Source organism: Pseudophryne corroboree, chromosome 9, assembly GCF_028390025.1.
Source record: "Pseudophryne corroboree isolate aPseCor3 chromosome 9, aPseCor3.hap2, whole genome shotgun sequence".
In the NCBI taxonomy this organism is placed as follows: domain Eukaryota; kingdom Metazoa; phylum Chordata; class Amphibia; order Anura; family Myobatrachidae; genus Pseudophryne; species Pseudophryne corroboree.
In genome coordinates this window covers 98097855-98121535 of record NC_086452.1, presented here as the reverse complement: position 1 = coordinate 98121535, position 23681 = coordinate 98097855, and the positions used below count along the sequence as shown (strand labels likewise).

The window sequence follows — 23681 nt, the reverse complement described above, 5'->3', positions numbered from 1 at the left end:
AGAAAATTTATGTTAAGTGAAAACTCCTGTTTGGACCATAGTCCTTGGAATTTTATTCCCTGTGTGACTGCACCCCAGCCCCGAAGGCTGGCATCCGTGGTCACCAGGACCCAGTCCTGTATTCCGAATCTGCGGCCCTCTAGTAGATGAGCCCTCTGCAGCCACCACCGCAGCGACACCCTGGTTCTTGCCGACCGGGTTATCCGCTGCTGTATCTGGAGATGGGACCCGGACCATTTGTCCAACAGGTCCCACTGGAAAATCCTTGCGTGGAACTTTCCGAATGGAATTGCTTCGTACGAAGCTACCATTTTTTCCCAGGACTCGTGTGCATTGATGTACCGACACCTGTCCCGTTCTTAGGAGGTTTCTGACTAGAGATGACAACTCCTCGGCTTTTTCCATTGGAAGAAACACTTTTTTCTGGTCTGTTTCCAGAATCATTCCCAGGAACAGAAGACGTGTCGTCGGGACCAGCTGTGACTTTGGAATTGAGAATCCAGTCCTGCTGTTGCAGCACTTCCCGAGAAAGTGCTACCCCCTTTACCAACTGTTCCTTGGACCTCGCCTTTATCAGGAGATCGTCCAAGTACGGGATAATTAAAACTCCCTTCTTGCGAAGGAATATCATCATTTCGGTCATTACGCTGGTAAAGACCCTCGGTGCCGTGGATAATCCAAACGGCAGCGTCTGGAACTGATAGAGACAGTCCTGTACCACAACCTTGAGGTACTCCTGGTGAGGAGGGTAAATGGGGACATGCAGGTAAGTATCCTTGATGTCCAGAGAGACCCTGTAATCCCCCTCGTCCTGGTTCGCAATAATCGCCCTGAGCGATTCCATCTTGCACTTGAATCTTTTGTAATATGTGTTCAAGGATTTTTTATATTTAAGATGGGTCTCACCGAACCGTCCGGTTTCGGTACCACAAACATTGTGGAAAAGTAACCCTTTTCCTGTTGAAGGAGGGGTACCTTGATAATCACTTGCTGTGAATACAGTTTTTTGTATTGCCACCAACACTGCCTCCCTGGTAGAGGGAGTTGCCGGTAAGGCAGATTTTAGGAAACGGCGGGGGGAGACGTCTCGAATTCCAGCCTGTACCTCTGAGATACTGTTTGAAGAACCCAGGGATCCGCCTGTGAGAGAGCCCACTGTGCGCTGAAATTTCTGAGACGGGCCCCCACCGTACCCGGGTCCGCCTGAGCAGCCCCAGCGTCATGCTGTGGACTTACCGGATGCAGGGGAGGACTTCTGCTCCCGGGAACTAGCTGTGTGCTGCAGCTTTTTCCCTCTACCTTTTCCTCTTGGTAGAAAAGATGAGCCTCTAGCTCTCTACTTTTCTGGGGTCGAAGGGACTGTACCTGATAATACAGTGCTTACTTTTGCTGTGGGGTAGCTGGTGGCAAAAGTTTTGATTTCCCAGCCGTAGCTGTGGAAACGAGGTCTGAAAGACCATCCCCAAACAGTTCCACCCCCTTCTAGGGCAAACTTCCATGTGCCGTTTTAAATCGGCATCGCCCGACCATTGCCGAGTCCATAACCCCCGTCTGGCGGCAATGGTTTTACATAGCGCTTATTAGTGATGCCAGTCGGCAAATATCCCTCTGTGCATCACGCATGTATAAGACAGCGTCTTTTATATGCTCTATTTTCAGCAAAATATTGTCCCTATCTATAGTATAAATATTATCCGACAGGGAATCTGACCACGCAGCTGCCGCACTGCACATCCATGCCGAGGCAATAGCAGGTCTCAATATAATGCCTGTGTGTGTGTATATAGCTTTAAGGGTAGTTTTCTGCTTTCTATCAGCAGGTCCTTCAGGGCGGCCCTATCCGTGATGGTAGTGCCACCTTTTTTAATAAGCGTGTAACCGCTTTTTGTACCCTAGGGGTTATTTCCCAACGTGACCTATCCTCTGGCGGAAAAGGGTACGCTGCTTTAGAAATTATCAATTTCTTATCGGGGGAAGTCCACGCTTCCTCACACACCTCATATCAATTCCTCAGATGCAGGAAAACTACTGGTAGTTTTCGGTCACCAACATAATACCCTTTTCTGTGGTATCTGGGGTATTATCAGAAATGTGTAATACATTTTTCATTGCCTCAATCATGTAAAGGGTGGCCCTATTGGAAGGTACACTAGTCTCATCGTCGTCGACACTGGAGTCGGTATCCGTGTCAACATCTGTGTCTGCCATCTGAGGTAGCGGGCGTTTTAGAGCCCCTGATGACATGTGAGACGCTTTGACAGGCACAAGCTGAGCAGCCGGCTGTCCTATGTCGTCAAACCTTTTATGTAAGGAGTTGACACTGTCACGTAATTCCTTCCATAAGTCCATCCACACCGGTGTCGACCCCGCAGGGGGGCGACATCCCATTCACAGGCATTTGCTCCGCCTCCACATCATTATCCTCATCATACATGTCGACACAGCAGTACCGACACAGCACACGCACAGGGAATGCTCTGACAGAGGACAGGACCCCACAAAGCCCTTTGGGGAGACAGAGGGAGAGTATGCCAGCACACACCAGAGCGCTATATATCACAGGGATATCACCTATAGAGTGTTTTCCCTTATAGCTGCATAATATATATATATATATATATATATATATACTGCGCCTAATTTGTGCCCCCCCTCTCTTTAACCCTTTTCTGTAGTGCAGGACTGCAGGGGAGAGCCAGGGAGCGATCCCTCCAGCAGAGCTGTGAGGGAAAATGGCGCCAGTGTGCTGAGGGAGATGGCTCCGCCCCTTTTTCGGCGGGCTTTCTCCCGCTATTTTATCGTTTCTGGTAGGGGTTAATATACACCTATATAGCCTCTGGGGCTATATATGGTGTTAGTTTTGCCAGCCAAGGTGTTATTATTGCTGCTCAGGGCGCCCCCACAGCGCCCTGCACCCATCAGTGACCGCAGTGTGTGGTGTGCATGAGGAGCAATGGCGCACAGCTGCAGTGCTGTGCGCTACCTTGGAGAAGACAGAAGTCTTCAGCCGCCGATTTTCCGGACCACCTTGTTTCTGGCTCTGTAAGGGGGACGGCGGCGCGGCTCCGGGAACGGACGACGGAGGTCGGGTCCTGTGTTCGATCCCTCTGGAGCTAATGGTGTCCAGTAGCCTAAGAAGCCCAAGCTACCACCACTTAGGTAGGTTCGCTTCTTCTCCCCTTAGTCCCTCGGTGCAGTGAGCCTGTTGCCAGCAGGTCTCACTGAAAATAAAAATAGGATTTTGGTACTTACCAGGTAAATCCTTTTCTTTGAATCCATAGGGGGCACTGGAGTACTCTTGGGATATGGACGGGCGTAGCCGAACAAAGGCACTGAATATTTAAATTTAGGACTCTCCCCCCCCTCCATATCCCCGAGTACCTCAGTGTACTCTCTCAGTGTTTTTTACTGAGCGAACAGGAACTATATAGAGAGGTTGACAATGGAGAATACCTATAACATAACGGACAACCACAATGTTGACCCATAACCTTACTGTCAACTAAACAGTTGACACCATAACCATAACATAACGGACAACAACAATGTTGACCCATAACCTTACTGTCAACTAAACAGTTGACACCATAACCGATAGAACTTTATAATTTGAACCAATCGGTGAAAATGTGTTACCATAAGCTCCTCTGAGCTTAATATCAATCAAGTAAAACTTGTTACCCTAAGCTCCCTTGAGCTTAAAACAACCCAGGTAAAACTGCTCTGGGTGGGCGTCCAGTGCCCCCTATGGATTCAAAGAAAAGGATTTACCTGGTAAGTACCAAAATCCTATTTTCTTTATCATCCACTAGGGGTCACTGGAGTACTCTTGGGACGTACCAAAGCTTCCCTCGTGGGCGGGAGAGCTGTTTGATACTTGTAACAGTAGGCAGGCCAAAGCTAGATGCTGATGGCGCCACCATTCATAACGTGTAAACGTGCACGGCTATGTAGCCGCGTCGTAGACGCTCCACGACCCGCTGGGTCTGACATTCCCACAGAACCTGTGGGATGAGCTATTACTGACGTAGGCGATTGTAACTTAGCCTTAAAGTAAGCCTGACTTGTAGTCATTATTATTATCCCACTGGATAATGTCTGCTGAGAAACTGGCTAACCCCAGTTGGCAGAATCATAGAGAACAAACAACGTATTGATATCACGTACTGTAGACATTCGGGACATATATAAACGCGTAATGCGTGTACCACATTCAGAATTCTAGAATGTGCTGTCCACACAGGAACCACTATTGGTATATTGATGTGAAGAATACGAAAGCGGAATTCGTCCGAAGATCTGCTTTGTCATGAGAAAACTCAAATACGGTGGCTTGGAATACAAGGCACCCAAATATGAAAACAAAACCCTTGCCGAAGCCAAGGCTAGAATAAAAATGTTTTCCAAAGTGAGAAACTTAATCCCCATTTGTTGTAAGGGTTCAAAATATGAAAACTGTAAGAAATCTGAACCCAACCTCAAGCCATCTGGCGCTGTAGGTGAGATAAATAGAATCTGAACTTTGGTGACACCTTGTATAACGGTGTGTACAGACGCAATAAAGACAAACGTCTTTGAAGATAAGTTTACTACACAGATACCTGCACCCTCCGTGCAAGTAAACGCAGTTTTCCATACCACCCCGTTTAACAGAATACGGATAACTTGAAGGATGATGTCGGAAACTTCCGAGGTTTACGACTTATGTAAGCACACAAAATTTTGTAATAATGAGCTGCCTTAAGCGGTCTACTAGCTCGTAACCTGGTTGGTATAACCGACACTGTAATGCTCTATTTCTTAAGAGGGCGGTTTGAACCCTCACCCCATCAACCGCAGCTGCGGTACATAGGTAACTATGGGTAAAAAAACGTTCCCTGATGTACCAGGTTGGACGTATTATGAGCGGCCCAAGATCGTGTGCAAGTATTCCTTGGAAATTCGAGAAGCAACTTCTCCGACACACATGAGATACCATCAGTATGACTGTGACGAACGGTCTTATGATCCGTTTTGACAACGGAGAGAGAGAGAGAGCAGCGGAAAATGGTGGAGCCAGATACACGATGCTGAATGACCACATGAATGTGAGAGACTCCACCGCCACTGCCCCTGTGATCTGTTGTTTTGTACACATACTGAGCTTTTGTAATTGTGGCGAGATACCATCATGTATACCTGAGGGTAACCCCCTTCTGTGGACTCACATATGAAACACCTCTGGATTTAATGTCCAGTTTTCAGGATCCAAATTCTGACGGGTGAGATCATCTGTCTAACAGATGTCCACTCACGGAATAATCTCTTGACATTTTCACATAATGGTGTTCTGAGCCATTGAGGATTGGAGTTACCTGCCGCATTGCCATGCGGCTTTTTTGTTCTCTGTATGCAACTGCCGTTGCGTTGTCTGACTGCCCGTGGTCAGACTGAAAGCGAAGCATGTAGTGCATTGTAAAATTCACGTAGTTCCAGGACATTTATCGACAGCAATCTATCGTGTTTTAGAACCTCTGTCGCTGATTTTTTGTAAACTACAACTCCTGAACCTCTGCGACTCTCGTCCAGACACCCTCGCCCCTCTGTGGGAACCGCGAGTGAAGGGCGGCGAACTAAATCGCTTTAAAACGCATTATTATCTTAACTAGGTGAATACACCAATGTACCGTTAGTGTGCGTGAATTGCACTAATTACTAGATGTACATTTGTTCTTGCTGGTGTAGTAGGTAAATGCTTTGAATTACCGTATTTATAATCTTACCTAGGAATTGTGAACGTGATCTGCCACCGCAGTATACATTAGTAGCGCAAGTTAGAGGAACTTTGTTGATACAGAGTTCTTATGAGCAGATCATCTAAGATAGAGAAACTCTGTTGCGAAAGAGTTCTTATGTGAGATGAACTATCATCTTCCAACATCACTTTGGTAAATACCAGAGTATAAGAAACGGTAGACCTGAAATGGTTAATGGCTGTGGCGATTTGCAAACGCTAAAACCTGTGATGAACAAACCGGAATGGGTATATCTGCATTGTGCAGATCAAGTGCAAGTATGCAATTTTGTGGCTCCAATCTGCCAATACTAACCGCAGCAAATCTATTTTCAAACTGCAGTAAGTGACTTGCTGATTGAAACTGCGACGTAGCTGTATGGTTTTGTTACCCCAAACAGAGGGGAATAAGCAACCCTGACTCTGTTGTTGTACTACTGCCTGTATTATAAAGACAGCTGAAAACCCAGCAGAGACCAAATGACTACCTGCCAAACCGTTCGACTGAGGCAGTCATGTCCTTTAATTTGTAACTAGCTGAGACCTCCATGAGTTGAAGTCTGGAAACCCCGCAAAAGTAACATGTAAAGACGCGCTTCCACAATTGGAAAAGAGATCATCAAACTACTGGCTTGCTGACCGTAGCGTCCTGTCGTTACAAGGCGTGAGTGTTTTGTACCACCGCCTTGAAAAACTGAAGTCTAAAGGGATTAAACGCCGGCACAAGTATTCCGTTTTGATACTGGATGCGGTAATGGCTGAATATCAAATTTAGGACCAACAAGCTCTGGCCTTGTCGTGCTGAACTAGCGACGATGAAAAGTGAGAATCGAAGTACCGTCGTTAGAAGAGGCTTTACAGATATACTCTGCAGCTTCTTTTAACAGTAATGTCATTGTTTCCATACATAGTCTAGTGACCCAAATGTTTCTTGGGTCTTTATAATGTTTGACACAGACGCATTTACCAATGGCGGATGGCGTCATCTTGGAAACGATTAAATAGTGGTCAAAGTCTACTAAGTGTAACAATGGAGACATTGACTCACTGTAATTTATCAATGTATGTTGGCAACAACCCTGCACTATCTGAGTGCTGGTCTAATGTACCCTTCTCACTCGTAGTTATCGGTGTGAGATTTGACATAGAATCGTGCATTAAATTATAAGACCAGTTAAATAAACACTATGGTACCCAAAGGGAAATTGGCCCTTTGGAAAGACTGTCTTTTGTTAGAGCTGGCGGAATAACTTCCGAGACTCCGATGTTTATTTGAATTGCCATTAAAATAGGACTTGAAAATTATTTTTAGTCTGCGCTAGCCTTACTCGCTATGCAGACAGACACCACAATAGGCAACGGACAGCCATTGCACGCCTTATGACGTTATCATGTCATATATATATTTTATTGCTGAACAGCATATTAATATTAAACTCATGGTTGTTTCTCTCTACGGAAATCTTTAGTAAAAACCGAAAGATTTATTGGCTGTGAAGAGAAACCAGAGTAATCTTTATGTGAAAAGCAGTTCACATGGCATATGAAACCCGAACCAAATTCCTACTAACACCCCTGCGCCTCTGGTGGCTTAGAGATGTAGGGCAGGAATGTTCTAGAATTATGTAAAAATACAGTTTACATGGCTAACTTATGCTGACCAAAAATTCCCCCTAACACCCCTGCGCCTCTGGTGGCTTAGAGATGTAGGGCAGGAATGTTCCAGAATTACAAACTGGAAAACAACAGGAAGCATGGTTAAAATGGCCCCTTTGCCATGCTGACCGTGATAATCACAGAACAAATTACAAATGTTCCCGTGTTAATCTAGCCTATTATACAGTATAATCACAGGCCGGGTACAACACATGCTCTATGAATAAATATATATATATTCCAGACATTAATATATTTATACAGCATCAATATAGGCTCAATAGCCTTTTTACAATGTTAATAACAGCCATTAATATATAGGCTCAAAAGCCTATTATACTGCTACATCACAGACAGTAATATAGATTTAATAGCCCATTACTATCAGGCCATCCTTATAAATATCTTATACATATATTTAACCTGGCAACTTCCACCGGGTCTCTTCCCCCCACCGTCTCTGTACTGAGACTGAGAGAGCTGCGGCGGCCGACAGCCTTTGTCATCACCTGCACTGAGGTCTGCTGTGGCCGTTGTGAGGGCGCCTGAGTGGGGAGAGCAGCGGCGTGCCTGGAGCGCTTTCCACCGCTGGGAAACACGGACGCCGGACGGAGCGGCTGATAAATATGGTTTTCCCCCTGCTCTGCTGTGTCTGAGTGGGGAGAGCAGCCGCGTGCTGTGCGGCCGGGCGAAGCAGCGGCCGAACGGAGCGCTTACCTTGTGCGTAGCGGCTGGGCATAGCGCGTCTGAGCTCCCCCTGCTGTGCTGCCGGACGCTCAGTATGAGCGCGAGGCATGTTAACCCCTACATAGCGGGGCGGCAGCCTGCGCTGACCGCCCCGTTCCCCAGCCTACCTTCCTTGCGACGCTGTAACTCCTGGCTGTGACGGGGCTTCTTGTGTGTAAGCTCTGTCCAGTTTCAGTGAAGTGAGTCATGGCTGTGACGGGGCTTCTTCTGTGTAAGCTCCGTCCAGTCTTCATTGATGTGACTCATGGTTGTTTGTGTCATTCTGTAGTCCTGGCTGCAACGGAGCTTCTTTGTGTAAGCTCCGTTCAGCTTTGTAGTCCTGGCTGTGACGGGGCTTCTATGTGTAAGCTCCGTCCAGCTCCAGTCAGCGTCCCAGTGATCTATGGCTGCGACGGGCTTCTTTTGTGCAAGCCCGTCCAGCTCTCTAGTCCTGGCTGCTCTTTTAGAAGCAGTGAGCTGTCTGTGGCTGTGAGGGTGCTCTTTGTGAGGACCGACACTCCATGCTGTCTGTGGCTGTGAGGGTGCTCTTTGTGAGGACCGACACGCCATGCGCTGCCCCTGCAGCGGCACTATCCCGGACCCATGTTTTTCCAGAAACTGGGAAGGGATGTGCTATGTGTAAAAATAAAAATTAAAAATCCAAGTGTGGGTATACCACAAGCCGATGTTCGTGCTGTGAGCACCGAAAAAACACTGAGAGAGTACACTGAGGTACTCGGGGATATGGAGGGGGGGGGGGGGGGAAGAGTCCTAAATTTAAATATTCAGTGCCTTTGTTCGGCTACGCCCCCGTCCATATCCCAAGAGTACTCCAGTGACCCCTAGTGGATGATAAAGAAAAACCTAAACTATACTTTCTTCTAGGAGCTCAGGAGAGCCCCTAGTGTGCATCCAGCTCAGCCAGGCACAGAAATCTAACTGAGGCTTGGGGGAGGGTCATAGGGGGAGGAGCCAGTGCACACCAGATATTCCTAAAGCTTTCTTTAGATGTGCCCAGTCTCCTGCGGAGCTGTCTATTCCCCATGGTCCTTACGGAGTCCCCAGCATCCACTAGGACATCAGAGAAATTGAAAAAACTGTTGACCTAGTGACTAAATCTTCTGACCGAATCCTGCTGTTGATTCCTCTGAATAAACACCATTGGAACTAGGGCTCACCCCCTCCTCATTAGCAACACATCTATTTTTGCACCTGCTCTTACTCTCCCAAAAATCTGATATTTTAACCCAAACCTGCAGATCTTAACCTAGATTCCTAGCTTACACATACTGCTAGATAGGACAATTGTACAGTTTCGGCTGTACGCTCCTGTTCTTACTCACCTGTATCCACTTTAGTCTCTGCATGAGAAATCCAAGTCCATTTTTATAACCAGTCTGAGATGCCAATGATCTTAAGAAACTCAATGTGTGAATTATCCATAACTGCTCAATTTAGGCAAGGGATATTACACCGCCCTGCTGGATTCTAGTGCTCATTGCACCGTCCCATTTATAGACTCCTGTAGGGATGGCTGTTAGATTGTTTTGTTTTCAGCCACCATCAATGGCACAGATACCAGATTTTTTCCTACTAGGTACTGCAAGACCTAGCATAGCTCTGGCCCCAGGCTTATTGGCCTGCAATTCAGTAAGTCCTAGAGCAGGCTGACCTTTGGTGGGTGAAGCTATCCATGTTACCTTGTGTGTTATACAATCAATGTCATCCACCAAGTGCTGTCCTAAGGGAGCAGGGCACTAGGTATGGCAATCACTCCCCCATGGATACAGAGTATATTCTGCCATGGTCACACATCTTTGCTATGGTACAAGAAACCTTGCCCCAATTGTTACATTCAAGTGCATTGTTTGACACTTGTCATCTTGAGTTTCTGGAAGGATTGTTGAAACGCCAGTTAAGCTGCAGTAAGTTAACTAATGATTAAGTGAGGCCTAGTGTTTCACATGAAGACCATGGCACCTTTACACAGTAGTGTTACATCTATACGATATTTTAGGTCTTCAACTGTTACCCTTTACTTTCATAGGACCCATCAACATTCACTGGTCAATTTGAAAGATTAAATTCTTTCCCTACAAGTTACAAGCCTAAAGGCCAGTATACACTAGAGATCTCTCAGACCGCTCTGCGCAGTGTGTTATGAGCTGCTTGTATCACCCAGCAGGTGAAATGAGCTATGTGATAGTGTGCCTGACCAATATAGCACCAGTGATAGCAATGCGCAGCTCTTTTGCTGTGGGGCATACACAAGAGATCTGTACTTAAAATCTAAGCACTCTGGCCAGATTTCTTAGATTCTATGGGGGAGATTCAAATGTCTGAAGTCAGTTGGGAGACTGTTTTTTCTAGACAGGGGGGGGGGGGGGGGGGGGAGAGAGAGAAAAAACTGAACTGACTTTTGAAACATTTGAATCTCCCCAAACTAAACCTTTACATTCAGACAAGCTTACACACGTGGCCAGGATGTGTTGTGTGTAGTGCCGCTTACTGCGCCAGCATGCCAACTCCCTGGTATCCTCCCACTGGCTGAGGTCCTGGGTACAAGGGACTGCATGCAGCTTAATTACCATGACACAAGTGTATTTGAACACTGAATACACTTGTTCCAAGTACTTTGTATACAGTCCCTTACAATAAGTGCAGGGATTGCCAAACATACCTGTACTAGGTGTCTGAACAATTTACAGATCATTCATGCCAACTCAGAGCCCTCACTGCAAATTCTATCTTAGCACAGAAGGAAGTGTTAACCTTTAAACAGTAAGTCTTTATTATGCCTGTTTCATTATAAGATACATAGACATTCAGCCAGATTACAACACAAGTACATCATTACAGCTATGCAAGATCTTAGCAACACTGCTGCAGTAAGACTCATACATTAAACGAGGCAGGAGCATGCACTTGAGCTATGAATCTTCATCCTTTCCATTCTGTTTCAGGTCTTCATTCAACAGATCTAGGGACCAGAAGTATATTAGTTTCAGTATCATTACAGCAGATATGTTAGAGAATAGCATGGGGAGGGTCAGTACTTTTACTTTCATCTTCTTATCAGTGAGAGAGTTCAAAAGTAATAGTCATCATTCCACAGTGAGGGGTGGGGTATAAACAGCACAAGCACTTACCAGCAACAGGAGCTGCAGCAGGTCTCACTGCATTGAGAACTATACAAAAAAATTAAAAAAAATAAAGTCTAAGCATTTGATCACTAATTAGTACAGGTTACCGTTCCTGCTACTGTAATTTCAGAAAAGAATGGAACGGTAGGTGATGATATCAGTGGATTTCATATGGCAGAATCAGTTTCATCATTAGTTACAGAGTGTTTAGTGACTATTTTAGTCTATAGCTTCCCACAGTATGCCAACCAATCTAGTACTTACATTTGCCGTATCCATTGAGAGCCTGCAAAAAGGAGTAAAAGAAAACATTAGTATACTTTGTATATAGTAATGTAATGACCATGCTGTATGTCAGTCTGCATCAGTATGTATTTTTATCCTCAAAATGATCAGAGACCTGATTCATTAAGTCATCATTTACAGACCATGGCATCCAATACCAAGATACATGTTGGCTGTACATAGATTTATTGTAGCCTACATCTGCCAATAAGTTAGAGAGCAGGAAACACTGCAAAACACCAACCTCCCACAAGTTAGCAGGACTAGCTGCCAGAACCTGCTTAGTAAAGACAGCACTTCTGTGGCTATGGCACATGTAACAGCAAAGACTGCTGCACATATGCTCCCTGGCACTTACCAAGGGGACTCAAGGGTTTGCTTACAGGAGTAAACAGACTAGGTTGCAGGTTATGCTCCCTGCAATTGTTAAGGTGAGACTACAATAAAGCCACATAATTTGTTTAATTTATTGTTCTACCTACAAGTCTAGGAGCCATCTTTGGGTGCACTACATGTACAAAGGTGCATACACAGATACTGCATGAGTGATATTGTACTGTGTTCCATTCCCTATTGGACTGCCTGACAAGGTGTGCAATACCAAATTATATGCTCAGTGATGTCAAGCCGCAGCCAGCCTGTACATTCAGCTCAATCTGACAGTGTTGTCAGAAGCTGCATGTACAGTTGACAGGGCATTAGAAGCTGAGCATCGGTTGGCATTTGCAGCATACACTGCAATATTTTAGTCATTAGATAGGGAAAGTGAGTGACATTGACTAAACTATTACAGCAAGTACACACCTTCACAATGGACAGAATAGTAGGTGCTATTTGCCCACTCTAAGGCAGTTACTTCACAGCTCAATTCATGGTTTTCTACCTCACAGAGACCAGGAAGCCCCCCAGGATAGCTGAAGTTTATACTGTAGTATGCATAAAGTGGTGTATGTACCATTTGACTTTCTTGTTGAAGTCAGGTGACGAAAACCTCAAGCGTGGAGTTATCCTTGTAGGCACTTGTATCCAGCTTCTACAGTAGTCTATACTTTCAATAACCCCCCAAAAAAATAAAGTCACTGTCAGAAATTGTGCTGAACACATCTATGGAAGCCAAGGGTGTGGTATGCAAGGTTGACCACACCTAAGGACAACTGTCTAGGTCAGGGGTTCTCAAACTCTGTCCTCAGGACCCCACACAGTGCATGTTTTGCAGGTAACCCAGCAGGTGCACAGGTGTATTAATTACTCACTGACTTTTTAAAAGGTCCACAGGTGGAGCTAATTATTTCACTTGCGATTTTGTGAGGAGACCTGCAAAACATGCACTGTGTGGGGGACTGAGTTTGAGAACCTGTGGTCTAGGTCAACAGGGACTGTCAACATGTTTCTGCACTTTGGGGATCCCAGTCACTGTACAGAAATTAGTGCACTGTGTCCCCTCACTTCAGGCAAGGTGCCTTGCTGCGCTTGGCACAGGTTACTGTTCCCAACTGCGGTCCATGCGGATCATAACGCATGAAAGTTAAAAAAATAAAAGTTAACTCATGTTGACCTAGAGTCCCTGCCAACCTATGTACTGTCTACCAATAGTGGTTGACCTAGAGACAGGATACCGAAAGCTAAAGAGTCTACTACACAGAAACCAGTGTAGAACTGCAAAGCTGTATGTTTCCACAATACATGTTCAGCCTGCATAGCAGCAGCAAAGGCTTACAACTCTGGTGACAGCTGCTGCTCTTTAAGGAGCAATGCATTATAAAGGCTACAACCCCTCCCCCCACACTCTGCAGGAGTCTTGTCTTTAGGATATAGTGGAGGGGTAGGCTGGGCACTGCACTCCCAGTTGCACTAGGACAGGTTAACATTGGTCATACTAAGCAGAAGTTTGGGGTAAGTGAAAAGCCATAAACCGTAGTATACCCATTAAATTATAAAGGAAACCTACCTTAGATACAAGTCTGCAGTTCATGTCATTCTTTCAGCAACACCAGAACCTGTACACATAGAAGTCTATCAGTTGGAGGTTGAGCATACAGCTTTATTGTATGAAGTCTAGAGATGCATCAGATAGGAGCGAAAGATTGTTCTTCACAGATATCAGCTGAACTATGTTTTCATCATACACATCTACTGTTCCAAAATACCCCAGTGCCAAATCATACTCACTAGTGTTCAATGGAGGGCCTATTCAGGTGAAGCAAGCCATTTCTGGTGTACCTGGAGGTATAGAACATATGTTGTAACAGTGGCACTTGAGGCAGGTCTTGTATGACAGTATTCCATAATTAGGGTTGGCATGTCAGTCATTTAAAGGAGATTCCCTGCTGACAAAGTGAAATGTCGGAGGGAGCAAGTTGTTTGGACAGCTGCTCTCATATACCACATAAGCTTTATAGTGTGCAGATTTCTGTAGACAAACTTGCCATAGGGTAAGACCACCATCATTGCTAAAGGCAGTATTCTATTAGGTGCTGTAATTTACTGCACAGTAACAGGCTTAAGACAGATAATGCCACAGGGCAACTCAACTGTGCGCTAATAACCAGTTATTGGCCGATAACACATGGGATCTGCGATATTGCACACCCATGTGTTTGGGCAATAACTAGTCTCCTGGGGCTGGTTATCAGGGATTGTGCGCCTCAATCCCCAATTAACTGCCGGCAGATAGGATAGCCTAGAATCTTTTAGCTGCAGCAACAGTAGCTAATGATACTGCCCCAAGCCTTATACAAGCAGAGTAGCCATTGAGGGGAGTACACATTTGTTAGTTTGTATTCATGGTGCATTTTAGCACACAATGAACACTTAGAGCAGGGGTGGGGAACCTTTTTTCTACCGAGGGCCATTTGGATATTTATAAAATCCTTCGGGGCCATACAAAAATTCTCAACTTAAAAAATGACCCTGCCCCCCAGCAGGTCTGCCTCATAGAGGTACTGTGTGTGCGCCGAAGGCATGTGTGCCAAAAAAATGGGTGTGGCCAGTTAAAATGGAACATGATACACATATGCCCCCAATAGTGCAGTGCCAGATCCACAAATATCCCCCACAGTGCCAGGTATACAAATGCCCCCCCTTCCGTGCTACTTACCGCTCCTTTCGGCGGGACACGGAGGAGCGTGGCTATGTTGGGCGGCTGGTTTCAAGTTCTACACACTGCTGCGCTGTCCTCCCTGTCCTGACAGCTGCGACACGCTGCCGCCGGACTGAGCGGCGGCGTGTCTCACTGGGAGAAGCGGGTGGGCTGGAGCAAACGGCTTTGCGGGCCTTATATGGCCTGCGGGCCGGAGGTTCCCCACTCCTGACTTAGTGGCACTACTAAAAGTGCAGTTTTAGGAAGGTTCTGCCAGTGTGTATGTATTACAGGTATACTGTATAAGTACTGGTTTTAGGTTATGTTGTCCTTTAAATAGCTGACATTACATAGGTAACAAACTGGACATATCAGATAGGAGCGAAAGTGTTCACCACTGTCATTCTGATGAACTATGAAATCATCATGTGATCCAGTGTACAAGCCTCAGCTATTGCATCCTTATTTGTACCAGCACTCACCTTAATCATATCAGCCTCCAGAGCAGCCAGTATCTAGAAACAAGCAGAGGTAGAATTATTCCTCCTGCTGCCACAACACAAGTTTTACTAACAGCACATGCACCATCAGATGTAGCGTATCATTCACTCTTATTCAGAGAGATTCCCATTGATAATTATTCAAATCATCATACAGTACAATGGCTGAGCAAGAGCCACTATTAACAGTACTTACATTGTAGATGGTCTGCAATACGCCTGGTCTCTGGAAGAGGATATGAACTGTTAGAAGCCATATATTATGGTCAACATAATTAACAAATTACAAGTCTAGTCAGCATCTGCACTAGCAGCACCACACAGCTCACTATTTATACAGAAGGCATGTTCTTTAGATATCCTAATTTAAGCCTCAGTATTAATGCTGTCAGAAATCACTTCTGTCCACTACTCTTGAAGCATCATCGGCTTAAGGTAAGATAGTACAGACCCAATCCACTCATGACTAATCTGGTCTTCACACTCAATAGACAGTCCTGTTTAGTAGATGCCAGTATGAGTATCTACAGTGGCCACTACTGCCCTGTAAGCCTAGTCATGACCAGACAGGCCATAGAGAACAGGCTCTATTCCTGGGAATAATCCTAGCACACCAGTGTCATCCATACTTTGTGCTTAGAAACAGCATCACCCAAGTTATTCAAAGTTATGGGCATCCAATTATCCCTTATGTCATGACTCAGCCATATGTCCAGTACATCCGATCCTGAACTTACCAATGTAATCTGTGTGGCTGCTGCAAGCAGTGAGGTCCAGGGCCATCTGCAGGGCAAGAAAATTAATTACACATAATGCTACAAATCTTAGCAGATGCTGAATAGCAGACAATCCCCAAAGGTGAACAGTAAAACAAGTATTTAGTATATCCAGAAGTGTCCTGTCTGCAACACAACTATTCTAGCAAGATACTCATAGAATTTCCTTAAGCTACCGATTTAAGGCATACTTGCCGATATTCTGGCTGCTCTCTGCGGGAGAGAGCAGCCAGGTCGGCTCAGCATGGGGACAGGCTGACGTGGGGAGGAGCAGGGGCGGAGTTACCACGGCACACCCTTTAAGCCACGCCCCCTGCTATGTAATGCCACGATCCCCGGCATTACACTGCAGGGGGCGTGGCTACGATAATGCAATTCAGCAAGAATCGCATCATCAACTGCCCGGACCGCCCACTTTACACAGTAAGTAGGCAGACGGGCAGGGTGACTGCTGGTTCCGGGAGACTTGCCTGCTCATCCGTGGGGCTGGGAGGGTCACCCGATTTTCGGGAGCCTCCCGGCCATTCCGGGAGAGTAGGCAAGTATGATTTAAGGTGTATCCAGAAAAGTAGTAAGCTAGTGTGACACTATGGTGATTGGAATACAATTGGCAGTGGTAGTTTACTGCACGAGAAATTTACAAAATTGGTAGCTGTCTGGGGCTATTCAATTACAGCTGAGAAGTGGTGAAGCTGCCAATAGCAGACAGATGAGGTAGCATTTATTAGGTGCTAATCCAATGTTCTGTGCACCCACTGCTGGGTGTTTATACAGGCAATTGTTTGATCAGATGTCCATTAGTAGTCAACATGCCTGAATGTGGCACATGTTTGGTGCTGGTTACCTCAGAAAATAAATGGAACGGTTTGGAGTATAATCAGCCTTTATCATATGGCAGAATCAGTTTCATCATTGGTCACCAGCAGACTATCCAACACATATCCAGACCATATTAGGTTATACATCAGACTATGAAAATATGGTTGACACTCACCTGATTGTGCAGCAGCTGTAACATTCAGTCCCTAGAAACAGACAAGGTTTTAGCATGGTCAGGCTTTGGAAGGCTACACCTGACTGACTTTGAGGGTCATATCAGTAGTTTGGTTACTCTACATTGGCATTTCAGGTCAGACATTTGAAACATCATTAACAACCCCAAGAACACATAGTTATGTTCTAGATTTCTGGGCTAAGCAAGTCACCGACCCACAACATGCAGCAGTTCAACTCAGATTCCATCTGTCAGGCCAACCTGTGAAGCTACATCTCAGTATGCTCTGCCACAGGTTTAGTGTTTGGCAATAGCAAAACTGCAGCAGTGCATGCTAGGGCTTGTAGTTGGACAGCTGGAAACATAGGCTGGCCAAATCATCAAGATGAAAGTCATCTAGTTACAGCCCATGTACACATCTAATGCAAGCAGACAGACCATCTTTGCCTTAAGGTTGCTTACCTTGCAGCAGTGCAGGGAGTACTGTGGCACCATCACTGTAACACTCCACTTTAAACAAAAAACAAACAAAAAAGTTGTCAGTCAGGTTCTTCAAAAAAATAAAAATAAAAGTTTAGTTACATGGGAGTAGGAGCACAAGTCAGATAGAGCTAATAACAAACTTCCATGGGATGGTCAAGTCTGTTAAATAAAAGCATCATCATACTAGGCAACTTGCCAGCTCTAGGTACTAGATCAGTATGTACATAAGGATTATGCATAAGTATAGAAGGGCTACAACATTTGGCAATTTGTGCCTAATGGAGGCAATTCAATTGTATTGCCTAGTGTGCCACTAGGTGACAACAGCTATGCAATTGTTGCATTTAGATGCCCATTAGCCTCCCGAGGTGTAAGCAGTGCCCAAAGGCCTTCAGTTTAGCTGCCCTGATCAGGACTTCAGACAGTATTAGAAGCTCAGTGGCTAAACTCCATCTACTTGGGTGAAATAACCATCACTTCACATGCGAACCACCCAAATATATGAACATCTTATACACATGCATTAAATGCTGGAACCACTGCACTTTTCTAGGCTCAAGTGGAGTTTAGGCTGTAGTCTAGTTGTGCTTATGTTCACATTAAGCATACACCAAGCCATACTTACTACTGGAGGTCACAGGCTTCATGTTAGCATCTTCCACAGCATAGTCTATAAAAGAATATATAGGATTAGCATATGGCTTTCAAGTAAGTGGTCATTGATTATTCCAGCACAAAACACATCAGATAGGAGCGAAAGACAAGCTCTAATCACCACTGTCCATCTGCTGAACTATGTTCTCATCATTGTGTTTTTTGGAGAAATGTAAAAATTTAGACTTCAAAAAGCTGGCATCAGCTTACAGACTTGGGCTGGCCATACATTGGGATGATAACTGATACAAATGCAAGATTCACGTTGTATGATGCAATGTGCACACCAAACGTGTTTTTGGTAGGCTTCCGATGTGATTCCCCATTTGTCTAATGTCACATCAAATGATCATTTGTACAACCCATATTCAGTCATAATTTTATGCACATATGATCAGCATCCTTTTAAAGGACTTAGTGACAACGTGCTAGGCATACGATTGTACAATACATCTTCTGCAAAAACCCAGAACATGTGCAATTGATTCAACAGGATATTGAAGGGAGATCGAGGGATTGGATGATGGTCATCCTAATGTATGGCCAGCTTAATGCTAGCCATGTCAACTTCTCACTAACTTGTTATGTCACAGAAGTAGGTGGACAGTGCCTGCCTACAACTGCATGTTTTCAAATAGTTATTTACATGGCTGAGTCATTGCATCAAGTACTCCACAGGAATAGGAGGCTAAGCACTGCTTAGGACAACTACCAGGCCCAATAGCAGCTGTAACCCCTGCACCCACAGTAGTTGTATCTAAATAGTGACTGACTGGGGCCACAGTTAGACCCAGGCATCCATGAACACATGTGATCATCATGAGAGTTGCACATGCAGCATGTACTCACGGACCACCCCCATTTCTATTAAAAACACTATGGGCAGGGGCTCATAGACATGGCCTCACTCTTTGGACAGTCAAACCAGAGAGCACAAATTGGCCAGATGGGCAGTTCCCTGCATATACATGACTGCAATCAATACTATAATAGGGGACTGGGTGGGGGATGCAAGAGAGCTGGAGCACACAAGTGGGGGTCCCGCAGCAGTAGGCATGGACCTGCAGCTGGAGCTGACAGGGATAACTCCAGTTTAATACCACCATCCCATAGTGTTTTGTACAGAGGTGTCACACTGCAGTAGATTCATTACACAGTACTACATAGTCAGGTAAAGTCTACAGCATCAGAACAATGCTGAGCCACTTGTGCTTAGCTAAGCTTTGCCATGGATTACTGCAGACCTTAGTCAGGTGAGGTCATGGAATTATGCAAAATTCTAGAGACCATTCTAAGGATAGTCAGATATATGTTAAACTTTAACTTCCTTCTAAAGTAAAAAGAGTTTACAGATGGCCATTGGGGTGTACTGTGGAAGGGGGACACAAACCTCATGCCTGTCCTCCTGCAGTTTTTTTCTTCTTTTCATTCTTCTGAGCCACTAGGATAAAGAGCAACATAAGTTAGGAAAGCTTCGGCATATACAGCATCAATTCAGATTATACTATACTGTGTCAGTGTAAGAGTGCTCCCTCATCCTTATTCAGAGAGATTCCCATTGATTAATACAAATCATCATGTACAGTCTATGGTACGTTCAACATTTAACACCATAAAAACTCACCCATAAGCCTGTAACAGAGCTGATCTCACACCTATGGGGGAAAAGGACACATCAGAAGAAAATACATGGATATGAGCCTACTCATCCTAGCAGAAAGTAACGCCTCAGCAATATATAGGTGGTAGCTATCTCGTCATCCTGACAGTCAAGAGTAGCAAATAAGTGTCATCATAGTGGCGTTACTGGATCACTGGTCCTAGTTTAGGGAATGCATCTACCATTAACGGTTCTAGAAGCCATATAAAAAAAAACATTAAAAAAAAAACTAGCTGCTCCATTTTGATTAGATCGTGCTAGACTCTAAACTAGGGACTGCATAGATATTTCTGCTGACTGAAGGAACCCTATAGATCAGATTTCTAGTTTTAGAAATACCAGATATGTATTAAAATAAAAAAATAAAAAAAATAAAAAACTTACATTTTTAGAGGGCGTGCCAAGGAAGCAGATCATCTGTAATGAAGACACCAGATTAGTCAGTCTGCAGTTATTCACACAAACAGTAAACATACACCATTTACCCTTAATATACTCAAATAGGGAGGATATGGAAAACTGATGTTTGTAATAAACACTAATCCGGACTCAATCCAATTACTTTTCGTATTGAATAGCAGGTTTGCTATGGTTGCCCACCATCAAATGATACTGTCAAGAGCCAGTCCAATGGCTTTCAAACTACAGTGGCATATACCCAAGTAGTGTCTGTAGCTCGGGTGTAGTACGGCTGACCGGCGGTCAGGAGACCGGCAGCATACAGACACCGGGATCCCAGCGGGGAGGGGCGAGTGCAGCAAGCCCCTTGCAGGCTCAGTGACAACCTGCGGTCACCACATGTTCTCTTCCCACTCTGGGTGTCGTGGACACCCATAAGTGGAAATAGTCCCTGTTGGTCGGCATGCCGACTATCGGGATAGTAAGCAGTCGGGGATGGTGGAGGAGGAGTCATGCGACTGTCGGTCAGCTGACAGTCAGTCACATGAATACCACCCCTGTAGCTCAGTCATGTATGCACAGATCTCCACACAGTATAACCTCCAATGTTCATACTGCTTTTGCATTCAGAAAACGGCAGCCAATCATCAGGTTTCCAATATCCATCCCTACACAGAAACCCAAAGCATTTAACCCAAACTGTATTCTTAAGGACAGTAGTTGACACTCCACAATTCCACTAACCTGGGGAGAACCAAACTCAGGCTGGACATAATCACTAAATGAGACTTGTCTGCTTAATGGCTAAAGGAACCCTATTCATACATAGATCCCAGCTATAGTGCATGGTGCGGGAGGGCAGGCCTGCTCAGAGACGTTGGTAATCATCATGATCTCTCAGATGTCCCTACCAACATTAGCTTTCATCATGTTCAGGCTGCACACAGGCCGGGATCAGGGCAGGGCTAACAGACATCTCCCAAGGCAGCCTAGCAGTCCAGGTTTTAAGGATAACCCTGCAGGAGCACGGACTGTGAAAAGAAACATGTACTAATGAAGTCAACCGTGCTTAAGAATAGATAGCCTTAAAAGCTGGACTGTTTAAGCACCATGAGGACAGGTTTACTAGATAACTGGACGGAGCTGCAGGTCACGATCATAGGCCTATACCACTTGCATGGTCCATGCTGCATCCCATGTCCGCGCCTGGGTTATTACTAAAAACTCCCATAGCTGCAGACATACTACGGCCGGGAATGGCGTGGGCAGCACAATCCATCACCATCCTCCCCGCTATCGCTCTCCACAAGGCAGGTAACACGCCACGGAGCGACACTAACACGAGAGGAGCCTCCCTGCAAGGATATTACACGCAGCAAGCGCCATATACACCCCCAGTACAGAGACGTCAGTCACTCACCTGATCTACAGCTGAAGAGGATCAAATCCAAGAGGACCTCACTGCGCTGCGGCCGCCGCTTATATACTACGCTGCATCCCACCGGAAATACGCCACGGTCCGCCTCCTGCAGTGGAACAGCCAGTAGGCTCTTGGTATCGAAATTGTCGCACGCTACGGCTGGCGCGACCATGTTATTGGTTAGATCATGAGCCAGCTGCAAATGCGACGCCTATACGCTCTGACAATGTGACAAGTCACATGCTCCCCGGAGGACACGCCCATCGCTGGGCGATACCACACACGGGATAGGGGTGTTTCCTCTGGCGCTGCTACTCCTGAGAGCTGTCAGAGAGCGGCGCTCCACCCGTGCAGCGGAACCGACTCCGAGTCATGGCCGGGAGGAGGGGGGAGCCAGTGCCCGAGGTACAGTCCCGAAGTACAGTGTGTGCAGGGGGGATACAGTATATGTACAGTCCTGTACTTTATGTGTAACGCTGTATACCCCCTTCCTCTTATACACCCAGTCTCCTATATACTGCACTCAGCCCCAAATACACCCAGCCCGTTATACACCCCCAGCTCCTTATACACCCAGCCCGTATACACCCAGCTTCCTATATTCTGCACCCAGCCTCCTATATACTGCACCCAGCACCGTATACACCTAGCCTCCTATATACTGCACCCAGCATCGTATACACTCAGCCTCCTATATACTGCACCCAGCCCGGTATATACGCAGCCTCCTATATACTGCACCCAGCCTCCTATATACTGCATCCATCCCCATAGATACCTAGCCTCCTATATACTGCATCCAGCCCCATATAACCAAGCCTTCTATTTGGCTGCATCCAGCCTCGTATAAGCCATCCTTCTATACAGCTGCAACCAGCCCCATAAACACCCACCCAGTCCCCTGTATGTCTGCACCCAGCCTTATGTACACCCAGTCCCCTGTACGTCTGCACCCAGCCCCCTGTACACCCAGCCTCTTGAACATCAGCATCTAGCCTTATATTCATCACACCCCCATATACACCCAGCCTTCTATACATCTGTATTCAGCCCTATATACACCCAGCCTTCTATATATCTGCATTCATCCCTATATACACCCAGCCTTCTTATATATCTGCATCCAGTCCTATATATATCACACCCTATATACACCTTGCCAGCATACAGTCCTATATGTGGGTGTGGGTCGACAGTCACTAGGTCAACACCTGAAATAGGTCGACACGGTCATTAGGTCGACATGAGGATTTAAAAAAAAAATGGTGTAGTTTTCTCCGTAAAGTGACCGGGAACCCCAGTTAGTGCACCGTGTCCCCTCGCATGGCTCGCGTCGCTTCGCCATGCTTTGGCACAGGTTACTATTCCCAATGTTAGTTCACGTGGATCGTAAAGTGTGAAAAAGTTTAAAAATGGAAAAAAATATGAAAAACTCATGTTGACCTTTGCCATGTCGACCTAATGCATGTTGACCTAATGAGTGACGACCTAAGTGTTGTTGACCTAAAGCCCAGATACCCTATATGCACCCTTTGCATTACACCCCAAATACACCCAGCCTGCAATATATCTACATCCAGATCGGTGTACATCATATGCATTGCACTGCATATATCCCAGGCCAGCCCTATATACAAAATAAATATCTGTCTATCCCGTGTTCTTTTTCACCCCAGGGTGAAATAACACAGCATGGTCGATAGTGTACCTCCTGCTTCCCTCTGGTGTCTGACACTGGAAAAAATAGACAATGGTCTTTCAGACAAATTGGTTGAATTTATTTTATTTACAGGAACACTTTTATCTGGAACAATCATTTTTGTTTTCCAGCATTTGGGAGCAATTGGTTGAATGTAATTTGCTCCCATGTATTAGCAGCTTTTTGTTCCCATCAGGTAGATTGGACGGTTAAACCTTTAGGTGTGTACTCAATTTAAGACTCCACAAACTCCTCCCCTAACAATCCTATAGGACAGGAGAAACCCACAACTAACATTCTCAATCTTAAAGGGTAACAACTCCAACACATTAAAGAGGCAATACACTGAGAAACACCTCATGGTTTCATCTCCTTCATGTTTATTTTAATCCAGAAATTTACAGTAAGTCCTATTGAGAAGTCTCTGGGTGTAC

General features: G+C 45.4%; 1 protein-coding gene and 11 non-coding genes across 12 annotated transcripts in view; 1 reads left to right on the top strand and 11 right to left on the bottom strand.

Moving 5' to 3' along the window:
* Window positions 1-7165: 7165 nt before the first annotated feature.
* LOC134959535 (U5 spliceosomal RNA) lies at window positions 7166-7286 on the bottom strand. The gene has a single exon (XR_010187558.1). It is a non-coding gene; the product is annotated as a U5 spliceosomal RNA (small nuclear RNA).
* A 4134-nt stretch (window positions 7287-11420) lies between these two features.
* LOC134959588 (small nucleolar RNA SNORD47) lies at window positions 11421-11496 on the bottom strand. The gene has a single exon (XR_010187598.1). It is a non-coding gene; the product is annotated as a small nucleolar RNA SNORD47 (small nucleolar RNA).
* Window positions 11497-13641: 2145 nt separating this feature from the next.
* Window positions 13642-13716, bottom strand: LOC134959592 (small nucleolar RNA snR60/Z15/Z230/Z193/J17). The gene has a single exon (XR_010187601.1). It is a non-coding gene; the product is annotated as a small nucleolar RNA snR60/Z15/Z230/Z193/J17 (small nucleolar RNA).
* Window positions 13717-15242: 1526 nt separating this feature from the next.
* On the bottom strand, window positions 15243-15323 carry LOC134959578 (small nucleolar RNA SNORD79). Its single transcript, XR_010187589.1, has one exon. It is a non-coding gene; the product is annotated as a small nucleolar RNA SNORD79 (small nucleolar RNA).
* Window positions 15324-15531: 208 nt separating this feature from the next.
* On the bottom strand, window positions 15532-15593 carry LOC134959610 (small nucleolar RNA SNORD75). The gene has a single exon (XR_010187618.1). It is a non-coding gene; the product is annotated as a small nucleolar RNA SNORD75 (small nucleolar RNA).
* Window positions 15594-16779: 1186 nt separating this feature from the next.
* Window positions 16780-16856, bottom strand: LOC134959587 (small nucleolar RNA SNORD47). The gene has a single exon (XR_010187596.1). It is a non-coding gene; the product is annotated as a small nucleolar RNA SNORD47 (small nucleolar RNA).
* A 173-nt stretch (window positions 16857-17029) lies between these two features.
* LOC134959608 (small nucleolar RNA SNORD78) lies at window positions 17030-17094 on the bottom strand. The gene has a single exon (XR_010187615.1). It is a non-coding gene; the product is annotated as a small nucleolar RNA SNORD78 (small nucleolar RNA).
* Window positions 17095-18150: 1056 nt separating this feature from the next.
* On the bottom strand, window positions 18151-18231 carry LOC134959590 (small nucleolar RNA snR60/Z15/Z230/Z193/J17). The gene has a single exon (XR_010187600.1). It is a non-coding gene; the product is annotated as a small nucleolar RNA snR60/Z15/Z230/Z193/J17 (small nucleolar RNA).
* A 1345-nt stretch (window positions 18232-19576) lies between these two features.
* Window positions 19577-19656, bottom strand: LOC134959576 (small nucleolar RNA SNORD79). The gene has a single exon (XR_010187586.1). It is a non-coding gene; the product is annotated as a small nucleolar RNA SNORD79 (small nucleolar RNA).
* A 137-nt stretch (window positions 19657-19793) lies between these two features.
* On the bottom strand, window positions 19794-19872 carry LOC134959569 (small nucleolar RNA SNORD24). The gene has a single exon (XR_010187580.1). It is a non-coding gene; the product is annotated as a small nucleolar RNA SNORD24 (small nucleolar RNA).
* A 1114-nt stretch (window positions 19873-20986) lies between these two features.
* Window positions 20987-21069, bottom strand: LOC134959589 (small nucleolar RNA SNORD74). The gene has a single exon (XR_010187599.1). It is a non-coding gene; the product is annotated as a small nucleolar RNA SNORD74 (small nucleolar RNA).
* Window positions 21070-21770: 701 nt separating this feature from the next.
* Window positions 21771-23681, top strand: part of CCDC93 (coiled-coil domain containing 93) — a 109608-nt gene continuing 107697 nt past the window's right edge. The window contains exon 1 of the mRNA XM_063939689.1: window positions 21771-21953. Within this exon, the coding sequence (XP_063795759.1) occupies window positions 21921-21953 (33 nt within the window). The 5' untranslated portion in view covers window positions 21771-21920. The remainder of the gene's footprint in view (window positions 21954-23681) is intronic.